General features: G+C 38.9%; 2 protein-coding genes across 2 annotated transcripts in view; one reads left to right on the top strand and one right to left on the bottom strand.

Moving 5' to 3' along the window:
• The window catches only part of FIG4 (FIG4 phosphoinositide 5-phosphatase), a 131,812-nt gene extending 121,368 nt beyond the window's left edge, over positions 1–10,444 (bottom strand). Inside the window, exon 1 of the mRNA XM_039237446.1 lies at positions 10,183–10,444. Coding sequence (XP_039093377.1) covers positions 10,183–10,248 — 66 coding nt within the window. The 5' untranslated portion in view covers positions 10,249–10,444. The remainder of the gene's footprint in view (positions 1–10,182) is intronic.
• Positions 10,445–11,268: 824 nt separating this feature from the next.
• Positions 11,269–27,335, top strand: part of AK9 (adenylate kinase 9) — a 125,440-nt gene continuing 109,373 nt past the window's right edge. Inside the window, exons 1-5 of the mRNA XM_039237385.1 lie at positions 11,269–11,364; positions 21,910–22,042; positions 23,318–23,381; positions 25,359–25,411; positions 25,514–25,610. Of these exons, the coding sequence (XP_039093316.1) occupies positions 21,926–22,042; positions 23,318–23,381; positions 25,359–25,411; positions 25,514–25,610 (331 nt within the window). The 5' untranslated portion in view covers positions 11,269–11,364; positions 21,910–21,925. The remainder of the gene's footprint in view (positions 11,365–21,909; positions 22,043–23,317; positions 23,382–25,358; positions 25,412–25,513; positions 25,611–27,335) is intronic.

Below are 27,335 nucleotides of genomic sequence, written 5' to 3'. Positions count from 1 at the left end.
AAGCTTAAAATTTCATTATGTAGCTGTAACCGTGATGACTTGGTATGAAGATGAATGTGTTTCTAAAATATATACATGAACTGCGAATGGAACACAATAGGTAATCCATTTAACAGGAAATTCAGTATCTACTAACATTATTATCTCCTTTGATAATGACAGGCTAATTAATCACTCACTTTTCCTCTGAGGGAAGAAAATCAGCTTTCTTCAAAGAGAAGAAATTTTAGGTTGCCTGACAGCTTCAATTAATGCTAAACTTCACTTGAACTTTCAGAATAAAGGTATTTTTAAAGATTATCATGAAGTTACTTCTCACAATCTAACAGTATTGCAGGCCTGCCTCTTCACCTATTCCAGCAATCCCACAATCAGTAATGCACCTTGAAAGAAATAAGCCTGTGATAGTCAAAAAGGGATGTCTCCAAGTTCACTCTTTTTTTTTTCAATGTTTATTTATTTTTGAGAGTGAGAGACAGCACAAGTGGGGGAGGAGCAGAGAGAGGGAGACACAGAATCCGAAGCAGGCTCCAGGCTCGGAGCTGTCAGCACAGAGCCCGACATGCGGCTCGAACCCAGGAACCATGAGATCACGAACCTGAGCCGAAGTCGGATGGTTAACTGACTGAGCCATGCAGGCGTCCCTCCAAGGTCACTCTTTAAAGCTTTGGGGCTTTACTGATGGCACAGCTTCAAATCCCCAATAGAAATAACTGGAAACTTGGTTATCTTCAACCCCACCTTCTAAATCATGTTTGTAATCACTAGGTTTCTCTCTTGGTCAACCACATCTTATATTGTTCTCTCCCATTCCCTAATTACACAAACCGAGGCTAATTAAGTTGCATTCTTCATGATGTGGTTCTTTCTTATTTTATTCTATTTTGTATGATAGGGTAGAAAGGAAGGAGAAGCTTCCTTAAATCCTTTTGGAACAAGGTAGGAATTAAATACACACACACACACACATACATACATATTAACAATTTTGAGCTAGTAAGAGTAAAGATTATCCTCACAACTCCACCCGTACACATGCAGACACAAAAATCTCCCAGTGTTCTGTTCAGCTACCAATTTTAAACTCAACCGCGATGTGTTAATTTCTTTGATCACTTACTGCAATGGTAAGACCCCTAGGGCATTATATATTAAGCAAGGGCTATAAATTGGAAATCATCTAAGGTAAATTGGAGTTTCATCCAGCTTAACTTTACGTACCTAAATCTCCTGTGGGCAACTCACAGTTGCACAGGGCTGTATGAGCAATAAGGCTAGATCTGACCACAGTTTACCCATAGGCCTGAGTCACAGGACAGACAAGGGCCATGGCATCATCGCGGGAGCCAAAGCGCAATGTGAAGGCACTGGACGCCAGAGAGAACTGGTAAGTTGGGGAGGAAGCCGACCCTTCAACAGGCCAGAACGGCACCTTCCACATGCTATCTACCAACCCACCCTCCTTTCCTCTTCGGTGTACTCAAAATGCACCTCCAAACACAGGTAACGATAACAGCCTGAATGTCACTCTCAGGAGCAATCCTGCCCAATTATTCTTCTAAATGAAGGCTCAGGACAAGAGTCAGCCCATCTTCTCCACTGTCTCCTTTGTTCTTTTGTTCCCCTAATTCTTTCATAACCAATTAATACATTCCCACCAACCAAATTAAGAATGCACTTATTCTGACTCATATACTTGCCAACAAGACTTTGGTCAATCTTTCCAATCTTTGCCATTTGGACAGGTGAAAAATGGCAATCTATTTTCATTTTATTGCCTTGATTACTTAGCAAGTTGAATATCTTTTTTATATTCATACTTCTTTTTTGTCAAAGTACCTCTTCATATCCTTGTCCTTCTTTGTTGGGTGTTATATTTTCCAGACATAAAATAATAAGCAGTATTATTTGTTGTTCAGGCTACTAATACTTTCTTCATGGTCTTTGGACTCTATTCACATTTATAGTTTTAAATGCTTTCTATTAGAAAAGAAAAAAATCATGCCAATGGTCTAAATTTCTACTTTATAAATCTAGAAAGAGGTAAACTGATTAATCCAAAATCCATTAAGAGGAAGAAAATAATAAGCCTAAGAAACTGACTAAATAAAAAACAACAATAGAGAAAATTAACCAAGTCAAAAGTTGGCTCTTTCAAAAGAGTAGTAGAATTGATAAATGCCTAGCAAAATGGATCAACAAAGAATGAGAGAGAACAAAATACCAATGTCAGGAAAGAAAGTGGGAGTTTTAGTACAAACCCTACAGAAATCAAAAGTTTAATGAGAGAATAATATGCCAATGAAATCAACAACTAAGATGAAATGGACAAATTACTTGAAAAATACAATTATCAAATGTGATTCGGGACCCACTGAAAGCATGCATAGCCTTATAACTACTATAGAACTCTATTAACAACATTTGTCCCACACAACAACCCCAAGCCCAAATGCTTTCAGTAGCAAATTCTAACAAGTGTTTAAAAAAGAAATAATACCAATCTTATACTACCACTTTCAGAAAACAAAAGAAGGAACACTTCCCATTCATTTTATGAGGTCCAAGTTACCCTAATGTTAAAATCAGATAAAGATGTTAAAGAAAATGATAGACTGATATTTTGAACATAAAGGTAAAAATCCCTAGCAAAATATTTGTAAATAGACTCTAGCAATATACAAAAGCAATAATATAGCATGATGGAGGGCAGCATACTCCAAAATTCAAGGTTCTTTTAACCTTTGTAAATGAATTAATGTAACCCACCATACTAAGCAAATAAATGAAATGCCATAACCTGATGCAGAAAAAAACATGCAACAAAATTCAATATCTATGTATGATTTTTTTAAAACTGTCAGCAAACTAGGGATAGAAAAGACTCTTTCTGGGGCGCCTAGGTGTCTTTTTTAGTCGGTTAAGCATCTGACTCTTGACTTTGGCTCTGCTCATGATCTCATAAGTTCATGAAATTGAGCTCTGTGTCGGACTCTGCACTCACAGTGAGGATACTACTTGGGATTCTCTCTCTCTCCCTCTCTCTCTGTCCCTCCCTCCTTGGTGCTCTCTCACTCCCTCTCTCAAAATAAATAAATAAACATTAAAAATAAATAAAACAATCTTTCTCATTCTAGTAAAGGGCATCTCTGAAAACCTATAGCTAATATCACACTTAATACTGAGACTGCTTTTCCCATAAGATCAGGAACAAAACAAGAAAACGTCTGTTCCTGACACTTCTATTCAACTTTGTACTAGAGATCCTAGTCAGTGCCAGAAAGCGAGAAAAACAATAAATAAATAAAAGGCAACTAGATTAAGAGGGAAGTAGTTCCCCTCCTAAATGATATGATTTTTTTATGTATAAAGCTAAAGAAATGAACCAAAAAAAGCTACTAGAACTGATGAGTGTGATGAGAAAAATGAGTTTTGTTTTGAAGACTAGGTATTTGACAATATGACAACCCTGTCCACACCAAGTCTAAAAGTTTAGATAAGAACCTGAGCTTAGGATTCCCACCATAACTTCCCACTTTGCTCTTCCTATGATACCTTTTTAAAATGACCACCTAAAAGTTAAGCCCACAAAAGGTTAATGACCTCTGCTCCTGTCACCTATTAAGGAAGAGGTATTTGCTGCCCTGCTCTCTATCTCGTGCTCACTTTGTGACCTAGGACAGAGGACTGCTTTTCCCCTAGATCATTCCCTCCTCCCCCCGAGCACTCCCACCCCTGCCACTTCTAAATCTTGTAATTCTACTTCCTTTGTGTGGGTGTACTGAAACTGTGCCTTCAATCAATCAACCCCGCAGGTTTCACTCCCCCAAAGTCAAAGTTTGATACTGAGGGAGCTACCTGCCAACTCCATGTGAGTGGCCTGTGCCCCTCAATTCAGCCAGTCGTAGTCTGCATATTCTTAATTCAACACACCAGCTCCAGCTTCTCCACATGGTGACTTTACCAAAGTTTCAGAATATAAGGTCAATGTACAAAAATCAACTCAATTTCTGTATACTAGTAACAAGCAATTATTAAATCAAACTTAAAATCCCATTTGCAATAGTATCAGAACTCATAAAATACTCAGAAATAGGATTTTTCTTAAGACATAAAATTTCAACACTGAAAAAACATACTGCTAAGAGAAAGTAAATCCCCAATAAATGGAGAAATATACCTTGGATTAAAAGAGTCAATATTATATGATCCTGCAACGTATAATTTTGGAATAATCCCAATTACAAACAGTTTAAAAAATTCATCTGTAAAGCAAAGCCCATGTGTTCTAAACTGACTGAAAGTAAATGGTCTCAATACACATAGTTGAGTGTTCTTATAGCATATTATCACCTACAGGTACCTTTATTTTTATTTTTCCAGAGCAAAGCATACTATGCTCTGTTTTTCTTTCCTTGATCCTATTTTCTACACTACTATCAATATTACAATTGAGGTTTTTGGTTTAATCTTGTTAATTTACTTGCTTAAATTCCTTTATCTATTTTTTTTTAATGTTTTATTTATTTCTAGGAGAGAGAGAGAGAGAGACAGCGTGAGCAGGGGAGGGTCAGAGAGAGAGGGAGTCACAGACTGAAACAGGCTCCAGGCTCTGAACTGGCAGTCAAAATAGAGCCCGATGCAGGGCTCAAACCCACTAACCGCGAGATCATGACCTAAGCGAAAGTCGGACGCTTAACCGACTAAGCCACCTAGGTGCCCCGCTTAAATTCCTTTATAAGACAAAGTGCTCTATAAAGACAAAGTGCTTCTATGAAAAGAAGAAATCTTGTAGCAGGACATGGGTGGAGAGTTTGTTTTTTATAAATTTGAATTATACAAATTTGAAATATCTTACCAATTCAAATATTAATAAATCTTCATTTTATATAGGTAATTTTATGACAATATTTCAATTAAAATAATAAATAATCTCATAATTTCAAAAAAGACTCAATATTACTAAAATTTAGTTCTCCCCATATTGGTCCATGAATTGATCTATAAATTCTACAGCTAACCATATATGAAAGACTCACAGCTAACATAACCCTCAATGGGTAAAAACTGAGAGCTTTACCCCGAAGGTCAGGAATACAAGAGGCATGTCCACTCTAACTACTATTTTTAACATAGTACTGGAGGTTCTAGATTCAGCAGTCAGGCAACAAAAAGAAATGAAAGGCATCCAAATTTGCAAGGAAGAATTCAAACTTTCATTTTCGCAGATGACATGATACTCTACGTGGAAAACCCAAAAGACTACACCAAAAAACTGCTAAAGTGATCCAGGAATTCAGCAGTCACGGGATATAAAATTAACACATAGAAGTCAGGTGCATTTCTATACATCAATAATGAAGCAGCAGAAATGGAAATCAAGAAATTGATCCCATTTACAATTGTACAAAAAAAAAATCATAAGATACCTAGGAATAAACCTAACCAAAGAGGTAAAAGATCTGTACACTGAAAACTATAGAACACTTATGAAAGAAACTGAAGACACAAAGAAATGGAAAAACATTCCATGCTCATGGACTGGAAGAACAAATATTGTTAAAATGTCTATACTATCCAAAGCAATCTACACATTCAGTGCAATCCTTATCAAAATAACACCAACATTCTTCATAGAGCTAGAACAAACAATCCCAAAATTTGTATGAACCAGAAAATTTGTATGAACTGAATAGCCAAAGTAATGTTGAAAAAGAAAACCAAAGCTGGAGGCATCACAATTCCAGACTTCAAGCTCTATTACAAAGCTGTAATCATCAAGACAGTATGGTATTAGTACAAAAACAGACACATAGATCAATAGAATAGGATACAGAACCCAGAAGTGGACCACAAATGTATGGCCAACTAATGGCAAAGCAGGAAAGAATATCCAGTGGAAAAAAGATAGTCTCTTCAGCAAATGGTGCTGGGAAAATTTGGACAACAACATGCAGAAGAATGAAATTGGACCATTTTCTTATACCATACACTAAAATAAACTCAAAACGGATGAAAGATCTAAATGTAAGACAGGAAAACGATCAAAATCATAGAGGAGAAAAAAGGCAGCAACCTCTCTTACCTCGGCTGCAGCAACTTCTTACTAGATGTGTCCAGAGACAAGGGAATCAAAGGCAAAAATGAACTCTTGGGACCTCATCAAGATAACACGCTTCTGCACAGCAAAGGAAACAAACAACAAAACTAAAAGGCAACCAGTGGAATGGAAGAAGATATTTGCAAATGACATATCAAATAAAGGGTTACTATCCAAAATCTATAAAGAACTTATCAAACTCAACACCCCAAAAACAAATAATCCAGTGAAGAAATGGGCAGAAGACATGAATAGACACTTTTCCAAAGAAGACATCTGGATGGCTAACGGACACATGAAAAGATGCTCAACATCACTCATCCATCAGGGAAATACAAATCAAAACCACAATGACATACCACTTCATATCTTCAGAATGGCTAAAATTAACAACTCAGGAAACAACAGATGTTGGCAAGGATGCAGAGAACAGGGAATACTTTAGAACTCTTGATTGGGAATGCAAACCAGTGTAGTCACTCTCGAAAAAAATATGGACGTTCCTCAAAAAATTCAAAATAGAACTACCCTACTACCCAGCATTTGTACTACTAAGTATTTACCTAAAAGATACAAAAATGTTGATTCAAAGGGGCACATGCACCCCAATGTTTATAGCAGCACTATCAACAATAGCCAAATTATGGAAAGAGCCCAAATGGCCATTAACTGATGAACGAATAAAGAAGATGTGGTATATGTGCATGTACACACACATGCACACACATATACAGTGGAATATTACTTGGGGGTCAAAAAGAATGAAATCTTGTCTTTTGCAACAACACGGATGGAGCTAGAGTATATTATGTTAAGTGAAATAAGTCAGTCAGAAAAAGACAAATATATGATTTCACTCGTATGTGGAATTTAAGAAACAAAACAAAAGAACATTGGGGGAAGTAAGGAAAAATCAAATAAGATAAAAACAAAAAGGAAGGCACAACATAAGAGACTCTTAAATACAAAGAACAAACTAGGGGGGCAGGGGGGACTAAATGGGCAATGGGCATTAAAAACGGCACTTGTTGGGATGAGCACTGGGTGTTATGTGTAAGTGATGAATCACCAAATTCTACTCTGGAAACCAATACTACACTGTATGTAACTAACTTGAATTTAAATTAAAAAATAATAATAATCAAATTCTGTATCTTAGATTTATGCATTACAATTTATTTAAATTTTAAAGAAAAAGAACCTCATAAAAGAATAACTGGTGGGTGGGGAGTGGAACAAGTTATAGCTAATAAAGGTAATTTGGGAGCAGGTGATGGGTATGTGGGAGTTTATTCTACTATTGTCTATTTTGTATTTGCTCAAATTTTCCATAACAAAAAAGAAAAATACCAAGAACACACAAACCACAAAACCATGTTCTAAATTAACTGATTCATCAGAAATACAATTACTCTGTCAAATAGCTATAAAAGTTTCTAATCACTGGGGCGCCTGGGTGGCTCAGTTGGTCAAGCGTCCGACTTCAGCTCAGGTCATGATCTCAGGGTTCGTGGGCTCGAGCCCTGTGTCGGGCTCTGTGCTGACAGCTAGCTCAGAGCCTGGAGCCTGCTTCAGACTCTGTATCTCCCTCTCTCTCTGACCCTCCCCTACTCATGCTGTTTCTCTCTCTCTCTGAAATAAATAAAAACATTTTAAAAAATGTTTTTAAAGTTTCTAATCACTGACTCTCTCGGTTTCTATATGTAATCTGTCCCAGTCCAGTTACAAACTATCTATACCCAGCACCAGTTGTCAGACTACACTCTCAGTAGCACTATTGACCTTCTCTGCCTCATTCTTTATTTCACTGAGCAATAGTAGTAACAATAATAGTAACAAGATTTCATTCTTAGAGGTTTTATGAGGGTTCAATAACAAAATATATGTGGAATGCTTTGCGACCAGTGGCTAGCATAGAAGTGTTCCATATCACTAGCTATTATTCTCATTAAAACAACCTGCTACTTTTTTTTTTTTTAATTCCTAGGATCTATTTAAATACTGGTCATTTTATGCTTTTTTATGAGTTATTTATGTCCCTTAAACTCTGAACTTCTTGCTTAAATAAATCTTTCTGCTTAAATCTTTATGTCAAAAATATAAAAAAGAAGAATCACATACTTTACTGATGAGGAAACTGAGATTCAAAGATTAAATTCAGCAGACATTTCTTAGGGTGGTTGCGTTGGCCCAACCATTCCTGGAAACAAAAGTCGTTACTGCCAGACCCCATCCTGGCCATAATGATTTGTCCACCCAGGGGCAGATTCCCAATCACAGCTGGTCCATCAGATTCCTTCTCCTGGTACCCACAGTATGTCCTGGACAACACACTCAGTGGGTCCTCTAACACTGCTGTCTTGTTCCTGCCTTTCCAGATGCTGGGGAGTTAGCCTCTTCCAGTGATTCCATGTAATGGCTCCTCCAATATCCTTCTAATAAAGTCACTTTTTATTGCTAAGCTGGCTGGAGTTAGTTTGCATTACTTAGATGACTGAGTAGGGTCACAACCAAGTTCTGGAATATATATCTCTTCATATTAGACACCCTCAAGCATATCTATTGGAAGCCTACTGTTTGCAAGGCACTGTATCATAATCTGTGCTGTGAGGATTGTGACAGGCAAAGAAGGGGTGGGACTTTACTAGGAAAGAGCTGCAGAAAACACACTAGGTAGGTATAAGGAATTGAAAGCAATACAGATTTACTGCAGAATAAGGCACAAAAAGCACAGTGTTAATCCTCAATATATATTTATTGAATTAATATTAAATTAGACATAAAACCAGACAGGTTGAAGACAAATCCCATATAGCTTTGAATGCCAAACTAAAGGATAAAACGTTGACTCTCCTCAGAATGGGGGCTACTGAAGGTTTCTGAGCAGAAGAGCCCTATGAGTTGTGCTTTCAAAATACTAACATGTCAGCCAGTTCTAATGAATGCTGAGCTTATTAATACTGAAATTTCTGTGTTTGAAGTATAGTACTTATGTTTCTAACCAGAGATATTTACCAGTACATTCTATAGAAGGCAGAAGGTTTTGTTTTAATGTCAAAATGATACTTCTGTAGGACTCTTGTCAGAGAACAACTGAAGACAGCTACCAATATAGGATAATTTCATTTTCTGATGTGGATCTAATCAAATGAAGTTGTCAACAAAATTAACTTGGGCTCAACAATATTTCTCCACTAATTGTGACCTGAGGCAGATCTAATATTAGAACCATGTTATAACTGACAAACTGTTAGCTACCTACTTTATCAACTGGAAGACAACCCAGGTTTCATTGAATGTGCCTTATGAAACACTGCAGCATAACAGGCAGGTGTACAGCATAAGCAATCTTATTACTACGAGTGTAATTTTAAACGTAGACTCTAACATCACTGTTACCCCAATTCAGAAAAGCTGTACTTTATTTTCCAAACACACAAAACACGAAGGATTATTTCCATAAACACTATTCTGTAAATCTTAGGGACCCAGTAATCTAAACACAAAAACTGATCTTATTCTATTGTAACTATTTACGCTGCCATTTGAAGTAATAAAACAAATAAAAAGTGCAAAAAATTCAAGTGAAAACAAAATAATGCTCCCAAACAAATCAGTCTTTAAGCAAAATAAGTTTTCCTTTCCTCTCAAATAAAGAGAACCAAATATTTTAGCAATAAAAGCGCACGTAATAACATTAATATAGTAATTGGTATGCCATGGAATCGGAAAACACACAATTTACCCATTCAAAGGTCAAAAATATTTTTTCATACCCTTGCCTGTACTGTAAGTAGAGAACTACAAAACTAACAGACTCTGAAAGTTGAAAAGAATCCAGTAACTCGTTCAGAACTTCACGAAGTTTCTGAGATACCCAAAGCACCTGTTTCCAGGGTATCTCAACTGTGGCTTTTAAGTGGAAACATGTACAAGCAAAAGCAGCAGTGACCTGGGTGCGATAACAAGGCGAAACCCCCTTAGACACATGCCCAAGGCTGGGATACGGGACTTAGGGAGGGGGATGCTGTCACCGTCTTCCCGCACGCGCCCCGCCGCGCCCCGCCGCGCCGGGAACTCACAGCTCTGGTCTCATACAGAACCAGCTTCTGGACGCAGCTTATGATGGGGGCAGCGGCCGCGGGCATGGTCGGAAGAAATGAGGGCCCCCACGACAGGGCGCCAGGCCGCGGTCCAGAGTGCGGCAGTCTCCAGACTGCCCCAGGAGGCCGGGAAAGAAGACACCTCAGACCCTGGACATCAGATCCAACCGGGAAAAATCGCCGCTTGTGCAACAAACAAGACAGCGTATAGCTCAGGTATTTCCGGATCCTTGCTACTCCACCTCCGGGCAAGTCCCGCCCCAGGAACGTCGGGGGCGGAGCTGGAGGATAGACCGTTGAGAGGTCTTGTATGGACTCCCAGAACCTGCGCGCTGCCCACGGAGGAAGCTAAGGGCGCCATGTTTGATGCGGGCGGAAGAAAAAGTGGGCCGGGGTGGGGGGAAGTGGGCGAGGAAAATTGGAGTGGTTAGTCTGGGCTCACGCTTTACCTGGTCCACCTCTTTGGAAAAGGGGGTGTGTGGGGGGGGGGTGGAGTTGGGACTGGATTGCTTCTTTTGAAGCGGTTCTCCAAGTTGTAGATAGATCCATTCAAAGTTGGTCTTTTCTTTGTCGGCCTACCTATGCCCTTATTTTCCTGGAAATATATCTGATAGCCCTTCGCTCAGTGCGGCGGTTTCCCCTTGCGTCTCTTTGTTACCTGTATTAACCCTTATAAGAGTCAACAAAATCCATGTTGTCCGGAAGCTGTGTGGTTCAAGGAACTTTTTTGTCACCTTTAAAAAAAATCAGCGAAAGTTGGAGATCTTGTAAATTCTACAAACGGACTGTCGTGCAGTATTTAGTGCAGTGTAGTGTCGCACTGTCTTTGAGACCCGCAGTTCTGGGTTAAAATAAGATCTCTTCCATTTGATATGTGTAAACCGAAGTGGGCAGTATACATGCCCTCTCTAATCATCACTTTCTGTATCTGTGAAAAGGAATGTATTAAAATGCAAAGTTAAGTGCAAAACTGAATAAGTAAAATTACTTTAAAAAATCAATATATTACAGCCCCCACCTACAAGACCCGGTCCCCCAAGAGGCCTTGCGCGAAGCCCAGCCAGTCGTTCCCTAGGCAACCGCTGCACCGACAGACACCAGAGGCGGCTGCGGTCCGGCAGGTGGGGTCCTGTGGGCTTCTGAGGACACCGCTGTGTCCAGGTAAGTAGGGACTGTAGTCCCCTGCTTCGACGCGTTTAGTATCTATTGGAAGGAACCTTACCTCCTGCGAGGACCCCATGTCAGTGCCTTTTCTTACAAAACTAAACTTCGGGATCTCTCAGTAAATTACTTTTTAAAACTATTTTCCCTTCCAACGACTGATGTAATTCCACAAATATTTACTGAGCACTTACTATGAGAGTGTAAGACATCGCCTAATATAGGTTCCCAGAAGATGGGTCCCAATAAACCGCACAACCCACCGGACGGGTCAACGGCTAAAAAGTTGAGGGAACTTGTAAAAATTCTATTGAATTATAGTATAAACCCATAATATAATGTGCTGTTAGAGATTATATTAGATAACAATGAGATGTTAGAGATCATATTGTAAATTTAAAATTGAAAAAATACCAATTAAAAAATTAATGTTTATTTAGTATTTTAATTTTCTTTCATAATTTGGTCCTACTTTTATTAAGAGCTAGAAAGATGGCCATGTCAGTTCTGGCATTTTACATTGACTTGGATCTTTCAACTGGGAAGAATATTTAGTTCTGTTTTGTTTCATGAGGGAAACCAATTCTTCTGAATATGAGTTAAATATCTGCACTATGTTTTTTTTTTTTACAAATAGTTTATTGTCAGATTGGTTTCCATATAACACCCAGTGCTCATCCCCACAAGTGTCCTCCTCCATGCCCATCCCCCCCTGCCCCCCACATCCATCAGTCCTCAGTTTTTGTCAGCATTCAAGAGTCTGTCATGGTTTGCCTCTCTCCCTTTCCCCCACCATTTCCCCCTTTATTCTCCCCCATGGTCCTCAGTTAAGTTCCTCCTAATCCTCCTATACGTGCAAACATGTGATATTTGTCCTTCTCTGCCTGACTTATTTTGCTCAGCATAACACCCTCAAGGTCCATCCATGTTGCTACACATGGCCAGATTTCATTTTTTCTCATTGCCATGTAGTATTCCATCGTATAAATATACCACATCTTCTTGATCCATTTGTCCGTTGATGGACACTTAGGCTCTTTCCATGTTTTAGCTATTGTTGAGATCTGCACTATGTTTTTATTTAGGATAACAACACTTAAAATATGTGTAGAATTCTCTTTCCAATATTTGGTTTTCAATTATTATATTATACTGTAATATAGCACTTCCATTTGAAACTTGTCTCAGTTTGGTTCACCCAGAAGCACATCCTGAGACAAATATTCGAGTGCAAATGGTTCATATGGGAAGTAATCCCAAGAAACATTAGGAAACAGAAGGAAGTTGATAAAGGGAATATTATCAAACAAATTTCTCCATGGACTGAATTCACTACGGAATACTGAGATATTTGTCTCAGAGTAATTCCCTCTTAAAGGCAAAGGAGCTGAGACATTTACTCACTATCTTCCATCTGTTATTGGCTGAGGCCTGCTACGGCAGAACATTAATTTCCTGGAAGTTGTGGTCTGCCTGTGCTCAGGCAGACTAGGTATGGCGGCTGGAAAGAGCCCTTAGGCAAAGAGTTACACATGCTAGAAGTTGGAAGTCAGGCTGGCCATTCATGGAAAAGTTACGTGTCAAATGGTTATGGGCATCTGCTACGTTCCAACCTTTGCACTACTCATTTCCACTCTTCCCCCCACGTTAGGTTCACACCATCCCCTCGCTGATTCTTCACAATGGTGGTTGGTCCCAATTTCTGAAAGAAAAGGACTCACAAAAAGATGATTAGTGGGACAAGCTACAGAATCCACTACTGTGATTAATCCAAGGTCTGAGATTGATAGTTCATCAGTTCCCTCCCCTACCATCCATTCTAGATTTTTCTTACCTTTGGTACTCCTGCTGGGCTCAGTTGTTTTCCCATTAGCGTAGCCAGCCTTTATCCCTGAAGGGTGTAAGCTGCCTGTTACCAAGTCTTTGTCAGGTTGGGCTTGCTACAATTACAAGAGGAGTCTCAGAGAATCCCCTGAGCTCAAGACATACATGTCCCTGCTCCAGGCATGTAGCAGCAACCCTGTCCTCACCTGCCAATGCAGCAACTCCTTATGGACATGTGGAGCCACATAGGACCAGGCAGCAGTTTTAGGCTTAGTGAAACCCAACTAAAGGGGTCCCCTGATAGAAGCATCTCTCTCCCCTCATTCAGACCTTCAGTCCGTCAGAGCCCGAAGTCATGAGGAAGGATGGTACACATTCCTCATGTCAATCACTGAGAGTGATGGTAGTGTTGGAATCCCATGCAATTTCAAACTGGCACTTTAATTGTACCTTAAAGAGACCATTCTAACATTCTGTCAGACCAGCAGCTTCTGGATGAAGAGGTGTGTAGTAGAATCCGTGGATCCTTCTTATCATACCTCTTTTACTAAGAAGAGGGTCTTTTGATCCAAGGCAATACTATATGAAATCTCATTATGATAAATGAGACACACTGCAAACACTTAGGTAGTGCTCCTGGCCAAGCCATTGTGGGTAGGGAAGGCACGCCCATACTGGGGGCACATGTCATCTGCTGTCTTCTCCAGGGTGAAGGGATTCCATGTAATCAGTTTGTCATTGAATGGATATACCATTTTGAGGGCTTAGCCTCAGCCTCTGCTGAAGACAGGTGGGATGTTCAGTGATACAATTAACTAAATCAGCCTGATGAGAGGGAGACTTGTCATTGACCCCATGAATGACCTCCACCACCTCCATGCCTACCACCATACCTCCTCCATTTTATGAGCCCATTTTGGAAGCACTGAAGTGACCAAGCATAAAGACTGGCTAGCGTTTACTGGATAATCATTCTGCTTTGTAAGACACAAAAATCCACATATTTTGTGTCCACTTGTATTTGTTTTCTATGTGGTATAACAAAATTACTGCAAATTTAGCAGCCTAAAACGCACACACGTATTATCTCATAGTTTCCATGTTCAGGAGCCCAGACATAGCTTAGCAGGGTCCTCCACTCAGGGTCTCACAGGGCTGTGGTCAAGATGTTGGCTGAGTGGCATTTTCATCTGGAGACTCAACTAGGGAAGAACCTGCTTCTGAGCTCATTTAATAAGTTGGCAAAATTCATCTCTTTATGGTTGTAGGACTAAGGTCCTACTTTTCTTCCTGGCTGTTGTCCAGGGGCTGCTCTCTGTGACTGGAGGCCACCCACTGTTCCCTGCCAACTGTCCTTTCACAACATGGCAGCTAAATTCAGGGCCAACCAGGAAGTCTCTCCAGTGTGCTAAAATAGGATCTTAAATAATACAGTGTAATCACAGGAGTGGTATTTCTACTACCTTTGCTAGATTTAGAAGCAAGTCACAGAGTCCGTCTGCTCTTAAGGGAATGGAATCACACAGGGTGTGACTTCGTCGGGGTCACCACAGAGTGTGCTTGCTATGCCCCTCTCATAGGTCCATTCACATGCCTCTTCCCCAGAACTCTGTTTCTCTTATCTTTCGATCTTGCTCCTCGCAGAACTTTGACCAAGCCATTCAATATTGTCCTCCAAATTGAGGACCTAAGAATACTGCTTAAATCTCTGCCCACAAGGAAGATTTCCCCTAATCATCATCTTTCAAGGCTGCCTCTGAGTGGGATTAAAGTCTGGAAGCATTCCATTTACAGTTTGCACCAATATATTATGATTCATCCAGGATTTTTTTTTAAGTTGCTATCAGCAGCTCCTAGGGAATTCCATATGATGTGTGAGCTGAAAAAGAGACATTGACGGGCAAAAGATAGATGACATGGTGTCTGGGCTGCTTATTTATAAAACTTCTTTGTACCTTCCAGACCTGCTTGGACCTGATCCCAGCGTTCCATTTTTATCATTCAGTGGATTCCTACTGTGCCTGCCCAACTTTAGGACTAGATCTGACATACCCAGTTCATGATGGGCACTTCCAGTTGCATAGTCACCTGCTGTCCCAATGCCAGGCATTCATTCTCTCCCAGAGCCCAGAGCATTGCCAGGAGCTGCATTTTGAATGGAGAGTGGTTCTCTGCTGCAGACAGCAATGATCTATACTGAGAGGTTTCTGTTATGGCTTTCCTAAGACTCCAAAAGTATTGTCACCTACTATAGGTGCCTCCCTCTATCGTCATGGGATCTAGCCATGTATATGGCCCAAGAAGCAGGCCTCTGGTACCACAGACTAAAAGTGCTACAGAGCTCTCTTGCTCTGAGGTTCGCTCAAAACTGACAGCTTTCCAAGTCACCCATTATATGGATCAAAACAGTATTCCCAAGGATGCTACATGGTGTCTCCAAAAACTAAAGAGACTTATAAAATACTGCACCTTTTTTTTTTTTTTTTTAGAGGTAGAAGGTATGAGTTACAATAAACTTGTCCTTTACCTTGGAGAGAACTTCTCGGAATGTCCCAGACCACTGGTTTTATAAAACCTCCCCCAAAGTAACAGGGCTTTAAATATTTGTAGATTTATCTTCCACTTTCTGCTGCTCATGTGTCTTATAAAGCTATCCAGAACACTTGCTACTTCCTGCTCATAGACTCTGATATTATCAGTATTGGTAATATATCAACAAAGGATCAACAAGACGCCTTTGGACTATATCTGTTAAAAGAGCAGGAGAGTCCTGGGGTAAGCATGAATGTTCGTTGCGGACTGTTCTAAGTGAATAGTAACTGCTTCTAATCTTCCTCTCTGAGAGGGATTTTAAAAAACACAACACATTTTCTGGATGAGTAGCTGCATACCAAGGACAAGAAGCTGTGTCTGGCTAGTAAAGATCTCATCTGCACAATACAAATGGGGCTATCCCTTGGTTAAGTTTTCAGTAGTCCGCCATCATCTGTCATGATCCATCTGGTTTATTTTGATTTGTTTTGTTTTGTTTTTCCAAAAATCACACTGGAGAATTGAGCAGGGCTATCTTTCTATTGTGTATTTCATGAGCTTCCCCTTGGCTCTTCTACCACAATGGCGCTGACTCCACAGGCAGGGAACGACTGTGAAGGTTTGGTCAGCTACACTCCCCGTTATGTAGTCAGGGATCAGGAGAAGAACCACAACGTAGTCCTGCAGACCCTGCACTGTAAGACAGACTTGATCCAAGACTCCATTAAGTACTGGTTCTCCATTTGCTTTCATGCCAGCAGGAGGCCATGATGGCATTTTGGATCTGCTGGTGGTGTGTCAGCTCATACCCTGTGTCCTATAGACTCTGAAAGAGGAGGAGAGTCGCACTTCCACAGTGTGTATTTCCCCAGTTAATGGTTGGAGGCTCCCTTGGAGAAGGAAGAATTGGGGAATCCCTATTGTAAATACTTGTTGTGGTGTTGTAGGGTCTATTCTCCAGGACCCCTTGCCTCCCCTTCAGTAAATGGGCCCTGGAGCTAAGAACTGGGCAAGGAATCATGATTTTCCACTGTGGTTGGTGACATCAGCCTTTGACTCACTTTCCCTTTGTCATTTTTAGAAATGTAAGTTAATCAACATTTTCATTCACTGCTTATCCATTTCACCCCCTAGAGATTCCATGGTTTATCAACCCTCACCATGGATTTCTGTGTATCTTGCTTGTTGTCATTCTGGACTTCCTGCCCTTTCTGTTAATCACACCTACTTTGTTTCTGATGGTTAAGTGCTGCCATCTGGCCTCTGCTCATCAAGACCCTGTCATCCCCACTGAAACAGGAGACCCCAGTATCATAGCAGCCTTTCCCCTACCTTCAGTCCTGGCCTACAAAGGACAAGCACTGCTGAGCTTATTAAGGATACCAGTGCCCCCTTGCTAGGTCATTCCTTATAGCCTTAATGAAGGGAGTGTCCTCTGGCCATCCCACAAGCAGAATTGGCTTAGGAGTTTTCTGGTCTCATATATCAAATCCATTTAACATGTCACCTCCTTGATCTTTTGACATACTACACTATATTCTACCAAGGCAGTTCCAGCATTTCTACATTTACTACAGCCTGTTGTTCTTTTCCAAGCTTCAAGGAACCTTACCAGCAGTGAATTAGGACCCACTCCAGGTGTCCTAGCCAGGATGTTATACCTTGAGTCGTGTGAGAGAGCCCCCATATAATTAACTCTCACCCAGTCTCCATTCCCCACCCATTACCCTCAAGATCCTTTTCTAGGCATGTGCTCCTGGCTCCTGTTGGTGCGTCATAGCCAGGACCTCCATCTCTTTAGTTGCATAATACCTTTCTTCCTGTACCAGTGCCTCCGCAGCAGCTGGGCTGGGCTGATGCTTGACCACAGTTACTGCTCTAGAAGCTATGAGGAAGTTGAAGGCAGGTCATGTGGAGGGCAAGCATTGTATTCTGAAGCATCTGCCTCAGGTGATGCAAGGAGAGGTTGCTATCCTTCCAGAGATGAGGGAGGAGCTACTTCTGTCAGTGCAAGGCATTCCAGGTGCTACTGAGTGTTAGATGGAAAAGGAAAAAAGCCTCAGTTCTTTTTGCTGCCACAGTAAAGAATTACAGGACAGCAGGGGCACCTGGCTGGCTCAGTCGGTTAAGCATCTGACTTCAGCTCAGGTCATGATCCCACGGTTCGTGGGTTCGAGCCCCATGTTGGGCTCTGTGCTGACAGCTCAGAGCCTGGAGCCTGCTTCAGATTCTGTGTCTCCCTCTCTCTCTGACCCTCCCCTGCTCATGCTTTGTGTGTGTGTGTGTCTCTCTCTCAGAAATAAATAAAACATTAAAAAAAAAAAAAAAAGAATTACGGGACAGCAAAAGGAAACTGAAGCAGAGCAAAGTTTTACTAAAGTACACTCCACGGGAGGAGAGGCCAATCAAGACAGACAAAGGCCCCAGAAACCCCAGGGTGTAGGCTGGTATCAATTTTTTTTGAGTGGGTACTAACGTAGCAACATTTGAGTGACAGGCCTGGAGTATATAATAATTTGCCAACTGCACATGCCCTTTCCCAAGAGGTATTCAAAATGCCTGCACTGGATAGGAAGTTACAACATTATTTCTATTCTAGAGGCATAAACCAAATAAAGGCAACAGGGTGCTGTCTGCACAAGTGCAACAAGCACAACAAACTTAATTCTTCCTCTGCCGGGATGTTGTGACCGCAAACTGACTGCTAGATGGGTGGAATGGGGTGGTCCCTCAGCGGTTCTTCATTGGGGATCTCCATCAGGATGTCTAAGGCCCATCCTCCTGTCACTCGTGCCTAGCTTCTTGCCTCACACAGGTAAATCTTAGAGTTCTGAGTACTCAGACATCCACCTAAATGTCCCCATCCCAGGCCTTAGGGCCCTGGTTTTAATGTACTTAATAGAGACTCTTTAATAAATGCACCATCTTTATAAAATATTTAGATGCAGGGTACCTGGGTGGCTGAGTCGGTTAAGCAACCAACTTCGGCTCAGGTCATGATCTCACCATTCCTGAGTTCCAGCCCCACATCGGGCTCTGTGCTGACAGCTCAGAGCCGAGATCCTGTTTCAGATTCTGTGTCTCCCTCTCTTTTTCTGCCCCTCCCATGCTTGCACTCTGTCTCTCTGTCTTTCAAAATTAAATAAATATTTCCTTAAAAATAAATATTTTTAAAAAATAGATACATTTGCTCCTTTATAATTAGATTTTATAGTAGCATTACTTATTTTTTTTGGTCCAAAAAAACCTTGAAATTTTAGTTCTTTTGTCGTGAGGTTTTCATCTCAGTCTTTTTTAGTATTCTGGTAATAATTCTTAATATGTCTTTTTTCATAATGATATTTTAAAATAATATTGGTATATTAAGTCCATTTGAATATTCTTAAATTCCACAGAGAAATATCATCATATCCCATATCCCATTTACCTGGAAGGATATAGCCCCCATAATCCATTTTTCATTGTTTCGTGAACAACATTTCAGACCGCTAGTTCTGTTTTTGAAGTCTGCTCATTAAAATCATTTTGTAAGATTTTGTAATTTTCCCATAAAGAGCTTATATATCTTTTATAATATTTAATCCTGGTTACTTTATTATTTTGCTGCAAAAATAAGTCTTTTATCTTTAGTTACATTTTTTAGCAATTCATGGTATATAGAAATGTGACTGGGGGCACCTGGGTGGTTCAGTTGGTTCAGCATCCAACTTTGACTCAGGTCATGATCTAGCAGTTAGGGAGTTTGAGCCCTGCTTCTAGCTCTCTGCTGTTAGTGCAGAACCCGCTTGCAATATTCTATACCCCCTCTCTCTGCCCCTCCCCCATTCAGGCTCTCTCAAAAATTAAAAAATAAACATTAAAAAAAGGGAATGCAACAGAATTTTGTATAATTTTGAATCCAGCTAATTGGATTATTCTCAAAATTTATCTGTAATATATTTGTTCATGTAGACAGTCAAAACAAGTGGGAATAATTATAGTTTTCTTTCTTTTACCTTGTTATGACCTGAAAAGAACATTTTTATAAGTTTTTTTAATTTTATTTTGAGAGAGACAGAGGCCATGCAGATGGGGGAGAGACAGAGAGAGAGAGAGAGAGAGAGAGAGAGAGAGAATCCCAAGCAGGCTCCACACTGTCAAGCACAGAGTCTATCATGGGGCTTGAACCCATGAAACCATGAGATCATGACCTGAGGCAAAACCAAGAGTCAGACTCTTAACCAACTGATTCACCTAGGTGCCCCTGAAAAGAATATTTTTAATATTTAATCATTAAATACAATGTTTGTCTTTTGTGAATACCTTTTATCAGGTTAAAAAAGTTCCCTTCTTTTATTAGTTGCTATGAGATCTTTTATTAATCATTAAAGGGTGTTGAATTCTCTTATACTTTTTCTACATCTACTAAGATGATCATATAGTTTTTCTCTTTTATTTTAATATGATAAATTAATTTCTCATATTAAGCCAGCCTCAAGTTCCTGGGGAAAGCCCAACTTGGTCATGATATTATTACCTTGTTTATATATTGCTGAATTCAGTTAGCTAATGTTTTGATTAGGATTTTTTAAATCTTGTTCATGAATGAAATTGGCACATAATTTTGTTTTTTTACACTATTCTCTGATTTAGGCAAAGGTTATATGAGACCCATAAACTGAGTCTCCACTTTGTCTTTTCTCTCAAAAGAGTGTCTGGAAGCTTGTAAGACTGGAGCTCTTCAAAAAACTATCTGGTTTCTTTTGTTTCTTCTTTCTTTTCCCCAAAGACACAATTTATTTACAAACCAAAGAAGCCAATGAGACTTTGGCTACCCCCATCCCCTTCCCGAGCAAAACCTGACAGAACGGAGGTGGCTCTCCAACTCCTCATACGGTCTTTTGTTGGAATAAACTATGAAATTGGGGCCGGGGGCCTCTGTAAAGACCCTGGCAGGGCAGAGGCCTCCCAAAGATAAACATGATAAGCCCCACCTTCTGGTCTTACCACCTGCTTTCTTCTGGTGACACTTTTTGTGGGAAGATTTTTAGTTACTGACTCAGTTTCCTTATGGTTATAGAACCACTGAGGTTTTCTCTTTTTTTTTTTCTTGAAAAGTTGATTTTTCTAGGAATTTGTTAGTTCCTAGAAATAATATCAGTTTTTTCAGGATAACCTTGTTTATGATATTCTCCCATTATGTATATCATATCTGCAGCATTGACATTCTGTAGTCCATTTAAAGCACACTGCATCAAACAGACATAAATCACATATCCTTCTCAAGGAATCAGGGAATTTTTAAAAAAGCTACCATGGCCATGAGGCAAGCCTCAACAAATTTCAAAAAGTTGAAAATTGGAATCAGAGAACATACTCTGATTAACAGAAGTTAGAAACAGACAACAAAAATAGACAAATCTGTTTGGAGATGTAAGAAACCATACTTCTAAAATAAGTCTAATATTGCTTACTTGTGTCTTCTGTCTTCTTTACTTGGTCAATCTTGACAGAAGTTTTCTATTTATACATTTTTTCAAAACACCGCTATTTAGCTTTGGTGACCCTCTCTATGTAATGTTTGTTTCCTATTTTATTAACTTTTAAAATATGTTTTTCTATTTTTCCTGTTTTTCCCCCCTAACATCTCAAAAGTGGTGAGCTTATCTCCTGTACTTTTCAGACTTCCTTTGGTTCTAATGTATTTATTTAATTCTTCTAAATACTACTTTAGCTACCTCTGATAAATTTTGTTATATATATTTTCATTTTTTTTCAGTTCTACATACTGGATTTCGATTTCTGTTAGACCCATTATAGTCCCTACACGTGTACACACACACATGTGTGTGTAACTGTATAACATATATATGTATGCATAACATATTTAACTTGATCTTTAATTGAATACTCACATATATGTATATGTTTGCATGTATGTATTTTTTCCCTCAATTTAGTCTCTGAGAAACATTTTGTTTTAGTTGTCTTTTGTACAACGTATTACTAGATTTTGCATTTTGTCTCAAACTAAGCTTATTATTGTTTTAATAGATGAGTTTAACTTTTTTGTCAATTATGGCAAAGTCCTTGTGTTTAGTGGTATGGAATGGCTTTGGGGCTAAGTCAATTCTCAGGATATTCTTATTTGCCCTGACCTGCCTGCCTCTTCCAACTGAATTAGTCACTAACAATCTTATTTTTTCTTAGTGTAGTATTTTACATTATGAATTCTCAAGAGAATACAGAAGAGCATCCTTTTGCAGATATATTTAATGAAGATGAAGCTGAATATAACTTTTTGCTGTCTAAACCTGTTTCCTTTGTTGTATTTGGGAAACCAGTAAGTCATCTCTTAGAACTTATTATTTAATATTTTTTATTTTTAAGATCATAATATTATGTTACCATACAAGAATTAAAACCATATAGTGTGCTAATTTTTTTGAGTGTTTGACTTTCATTGTATTACTTAAAAATTGATATAAAATTTTTTGTAAGTTCATAACTTTCTCTTCTCTTGTACACTATAATCGAAAAGGAACTCACATTGTATTTATCTTTGTTTTTGTATTATGAAGAAATTAATTCATCAAAGCATGTGCACCATGAAAATTGTTAGTAGTCTGTGATCCAGGGTATTTCAGACACAATTTACATATGAAATCTTCTGTGAAATTTGTTGTGAGGCTCTCTGGGTATTTTAAGGCAAGGCACTATGGAGTCGAACAAGGAGCCTTTCCCATTATTAGTGTCTGAAGCTACTGAGAGACGATGTGCCTCACCTTTGCTCACAGTGTATTAGCAGACCTATATATTATCTTTCCACAAAATATGAAACCAAAAATGGCTATTATAAAATAGCTTGCCTTTCTAGGCATTTCTAGTAAGGCCCTCTAGATGAGAGGTATTGTCAGCCATTGAGCTAGTTGGTAGTTACCATTAGAGAGCCTCATCTGCTTAATTAAAGAGCCTCTCCAGAAGAGCAGAGACCAAAGGCTAGATCCCATCCTTGATTTAATTTTATATAGACCCTGGGACAGGTACCCAGAAATGGTTCCAGTGACTTTCAGTATGTTTCTTACCATATAATAGAGTTTTAAGAGTCAACAGTAAGAGCAGTCAGGTACAAATGTCACTTCATGGTCTTTAAAGTATGACACTTTTCAAAAATGCCTGTTAAGAAGGAATTTTTTGCTCTTGGAAGTTACTAAGAGGTAGTCTGTCAAAACATTCATAGTTATAAACTTTAGAAAGGAAATAAAGTGATGGATTTCAATAAAATCACAATGATATGTATTCAAAGTTACAAAATTTGATAATCAAAAGAGGACAGTACCTGCAATGGCATATGGTATAGCTTCCTGGTTTCAGGGCTATTTTCTTAATTTAAAAATGATTTTTAAATCATTTCATAAAATGTGGCTTATGTGACTATTATAGAGAAAAATTAAGCTATAAATATCTAGAGTCTGCTGTTCATTTTCTGTGTGTGTGTGTGTGTGGACAAAATTTGCTTGATAATATTCATGTATTGTAACCATCAGTAGAATCTTTTAAATGTAAATATCTGTTTCACTGGTAAATGGCTGTTTTAAAGAACATCTTTCTTTTTAAGGGGGTTGGGAAGACAACTTTAGCCCGTCAGATAACACAAGCATGGAAATGTATTCGTGTAGAAGGTAAATCTTCCCTTTTCCCCTCAATATTTTATTATAAAAACTTTCAAGTATGCATAAAAAATGTAAAGAATTGTGCTATCTAGATTCTGTTATTAACATTTTGCCATAATTGCTTTATCACACATCACTACGAACCCAATGAATATTATCTTCATAATGGCATCAGAAATGTTTTGCCTTTCTGTTAGTCCTAGTTTTGTTATATACTTTAGGATAGGTCTTTATGAGAGGTCTTTGACTCCATCTACTGCCTCCAATTCTCTAATTTCCTCATTTAGACCTACTGGGGACACATGTGCTTTAAGTGTCTCCTAGGGAAGATGGGAAGAGAAGGAACGCTCAGAGCTGCTCTTGGGAGCATGTTTCAAGACTTAATATTTTCAACGATAAATTTTATTTTTTATTATTTTGTTTTGCATTCTTTGCAGTATATAAAATGAGGACTGACATCTTTATATAAAATATTTTTTTAATCAATACAACTCTATATGTCCTAATAGAAAACTAAGCAAAAGAATGAATTGGCAATTCATAAAAGTAGAAATAGGGGCACCTGGATGGCGCGTTGGTTAAGTGTACGACTCTTGTTTTTGGTTCAGGCCATGATCTCACAACTTGTGGGATCAAGCCCTCCATTGGGCTACATGCTGACAGCATGGAGCCTGCTTAGGATTCTCTGTCTCCCTACTTCCCTGCCTCTCCCCATACTCATGCTCTCTGAAAACAAACTTTTTATAAAGTAGAAATAAAAATAGACAAATATAAGAAAAAGAGTTTAACCCATTGTTATTCAAGGAAATTTTAACTAAAATAACACTGGTTCATATTTGCCTATCAAACTGACAAGGAATCTTTAAAGTTTCTAGGATCATTTTTGGCAAGAATGTTATGAAATGAGGATTCCATGTGCTTTTAGTGAAATTGCAATCTGGTACAGCACAATCCATATATTACCAGCAGCTGGGGACATAATTCCTGAGTCCTCCCCTAGGTCATGCCCCCGTAATTTCTGTCCCAGGATATCTTCCACAAGGGATGGAATATTTTTCTTAAAAAGGAGACAAATCATTGGAATTCCAGCCTCAGGCCCCCTTTTTTCTAATCAGTGTTTATGTATTTTTATATTTCTTGATGACATTCTTTCCTTTTATGTAATCAGAGTGCAAAATTAATGGGTTCTGGATATAACTCTATGGTTATAAAATTATCTGGACTATTGTGATGAGCCCTGGGTGTTGTATGTAAGTGATGAATCACTGGATTCTACTGAAACCAGTATTGCACTGTATGGAAACTAACCAGAGTTTAAATAAAAACTTAAAAAGAAAAAACATAAAATAAAGGGTTTGACATAAAAAAAAGTATCTGGACTAATAATACTAGTGTATACTTTTGAGTAACACTTTATAATTTCCAAATCACTGTCATAGATGCAATATTATTTCATCCTCATATTCTCTTGCATACGATATAGGGCATAAGCATGCAAGGCCCAGAGGTATTTAAGAAGTTCACTTCCTCAGGATCCTTTAGCTAGCCAGGGGCAGAGACAAGTTCTCTGTGGAATACATTCTGCTGCCTCATGCTTTGGTTAGGCTTAAATGACATAATGCATGTAAATGTGTTTTGTCAACTCTTAAAGTGATATACAATCTTTAATTAACAAAATTAATCTTTGTTACCAGCTATAGAAGACACAAATATGGGGCACCTGGGTGGCTCAGTAGGTTAAGTGTCTGACTCTTGGTTTTGGCTGAGGTCATGATCTCAGTGTTTGTGAATTGGAGGCTGGCCTGGATAGCAGGGAGCCTACTTGGTATTCTCTCTCTCTCCTTCTCTCTCTGCTTCTCCCCCACTCACATGCATGTTCTCTCTCTGTCTCTCAAAATAAATAAACTTAAAAGTAAACATAAATGTGTTTCTTAATTTGGTAATTCTGATATCAGTTTGTGCTAACATTTTGAATTCACATTTTAGCCTTACCAATTTTGGAAGAACAGATTGCCAGTGAAACTGAATCAGGAGTTATGGTAAATCTAAGTTTCAAAGTTATTAGGACTTTTTTTTAAAAAAAAAGTTCTGTACCACAGATCTCTTATATACTAATAGATACCCTCTGTGCTTGTTCTTAGTTGCAATCAATGCTGCTCCGTGGTGAAAGCATTCCAGATGAACTTGTCATGAAGCTAATGTTGGAGAAGCTCAACTCCCTGGAAGTTTTTCACTTTGGTATGTTTATTTTTATAGATCGGTGGCTATCAAAGCAGCCTTAAAACTCATGCTTTAGCTGTGGCACACATACTCTCTGGAGTTGCTCTTTCCTTTGCCCTGAGGCAGGAATACCAGAACCTGAATTCAGTTAAGCAGTTTAGGTATTTTTATTTGCTTGTTTACTTCATTTTATTCTTCAGATTCTACATTCATAAACTAAGTAACTAACTAACCAAATAATTAAGTAGGTGTAAATGGTTCAGTCTTCTTCGAGCATTGTGCCATCCAGCAAAAGCATCAGCACTCTGCTGTGGTACTTCTCATTGGCGGTGACAGCCTCTGCTAACGGCTTTCCCATTCACTCAGAGTTTTGTTACTAAGTCCAATCTGTGGCTCGGCTCTCTGCATTAACCCACACTTACAAGGCAGGAATGGGAACTAGAACGGCACCAGCTTAGCCTCTGGCTCCAGACACCGGCAGGCTTCAGCCTGTTCATGCAGTCTACCTTCTCACTCTGGACCCAAGAAGTCTCTCTGCACGCAAACAGATGCAGAGCAGGGGTTTGGGGCCTAATTTCTCAAGACAAAGACTGCTGAAGTTCAGAACCACTAACCCAAAGAGAGCAAACCCTATGAAATTTGCAAAAGAAGGAAGAAGAATAAAGATGTGCTGGGAAGAAAATCATCCTCCTAAAATAGACTTATTGAATAAAAGAAGAAAAACTTAGAAAGCTGTGTTATATTCTTAGTAAGTTAAGAGAAGACATTGTGACTATTAAAATACAGAGATAAAAATAAAATGCAATAAAGTAAAAACCATGATTGCAGAAGCAAATCAAAAATGGAAGTAGCAAGGGGGGCCTGGGTGGCTCAGTTGGTTGAGCAGCCAACTTCGACTCAGGTCCTGATCTTGGAGTTCACAAGTTCAAGCCCTATATCAGGCTCTGTGCTGACAGCTCAGAGCCTGGAGCCTGCTTCGGATTCTGTGTTTCCGTCTCTCTCTGCCTCTCTCCTGATCACACTCTGCCTCTCTCTGTCTCAAAAATAAATTAAAAAAAAAAAGTAAGTAGCAAAAGCAAACTGGTCCCTGCAAACTATGTATCATTCATATCTATAGGTAGAGAGATTTCTCTACATATAGATGATATATGGAAAGAACAACATCTGTGCATCCATTTGTAGAGTTTATATATGGTATATGTATTCTTACACTCTATCAGTTTTTTGTTGTTGTTGTTCAGTGATAAAGCGGATGAACTTGAGAAAAACACCCAGAATGTGGGAGATTAAATGAGTAAAAAGTAAAAAGGACAATGACAGAATTCCAACACAGGTCAGTAAATGACCTCGGAAAGCATAGTGATTGAAACTGAAGCATGTATACAGATAGGTAGGCAAGTATCTTTTTTTGTTTATACTTCATCACACCTTACATCTTAAAAAATTTAGAGTAATTTACACAGCAACTAAAAGACGGTATAAATTATAAATATTGACAAAAAAAGAAAGAAAAAAAGAAACCTACTAGCTATGCCATTTATGATAGTCTTAACCTTTTTAACTTCTTATGGAAAATGTCAAACAAAAGTAAAGAGATTGATATAAAATTCCCGCCATGTATCCATCACCCAGCTTCAATGACAACGCTCATCTAAATCTTATTTTATGTGGACTCCTACCCACATCTGTCCCCTAACCTACCTTATTTTGAAACTAATTGATATCCTATCAGTTTACCTATAA

The sequence above is a fragment of the Hyaena hyaena genome, unplaced genomic scaffold, assembly GCF_003009895.1.
Source record: "Hyaena hyaena isolate Hyena2069 unplaced genomic scaffold, ASM300989v1 scaffold_123, whole genome shotgun sequence".
Classification (NCBI taxonomy): domain Eukaryota; kingdom Metazoa; phylum Chordata; class Mammalia; order Carnivora; family Hyaenidae; genus Hyaena; species Hyaena hyaena.
The sequence above is the reverse complement of the archived record's forward strand: the minus strand, read 5'-3'. Positions and strand labels throughout refer to the sequence as shown.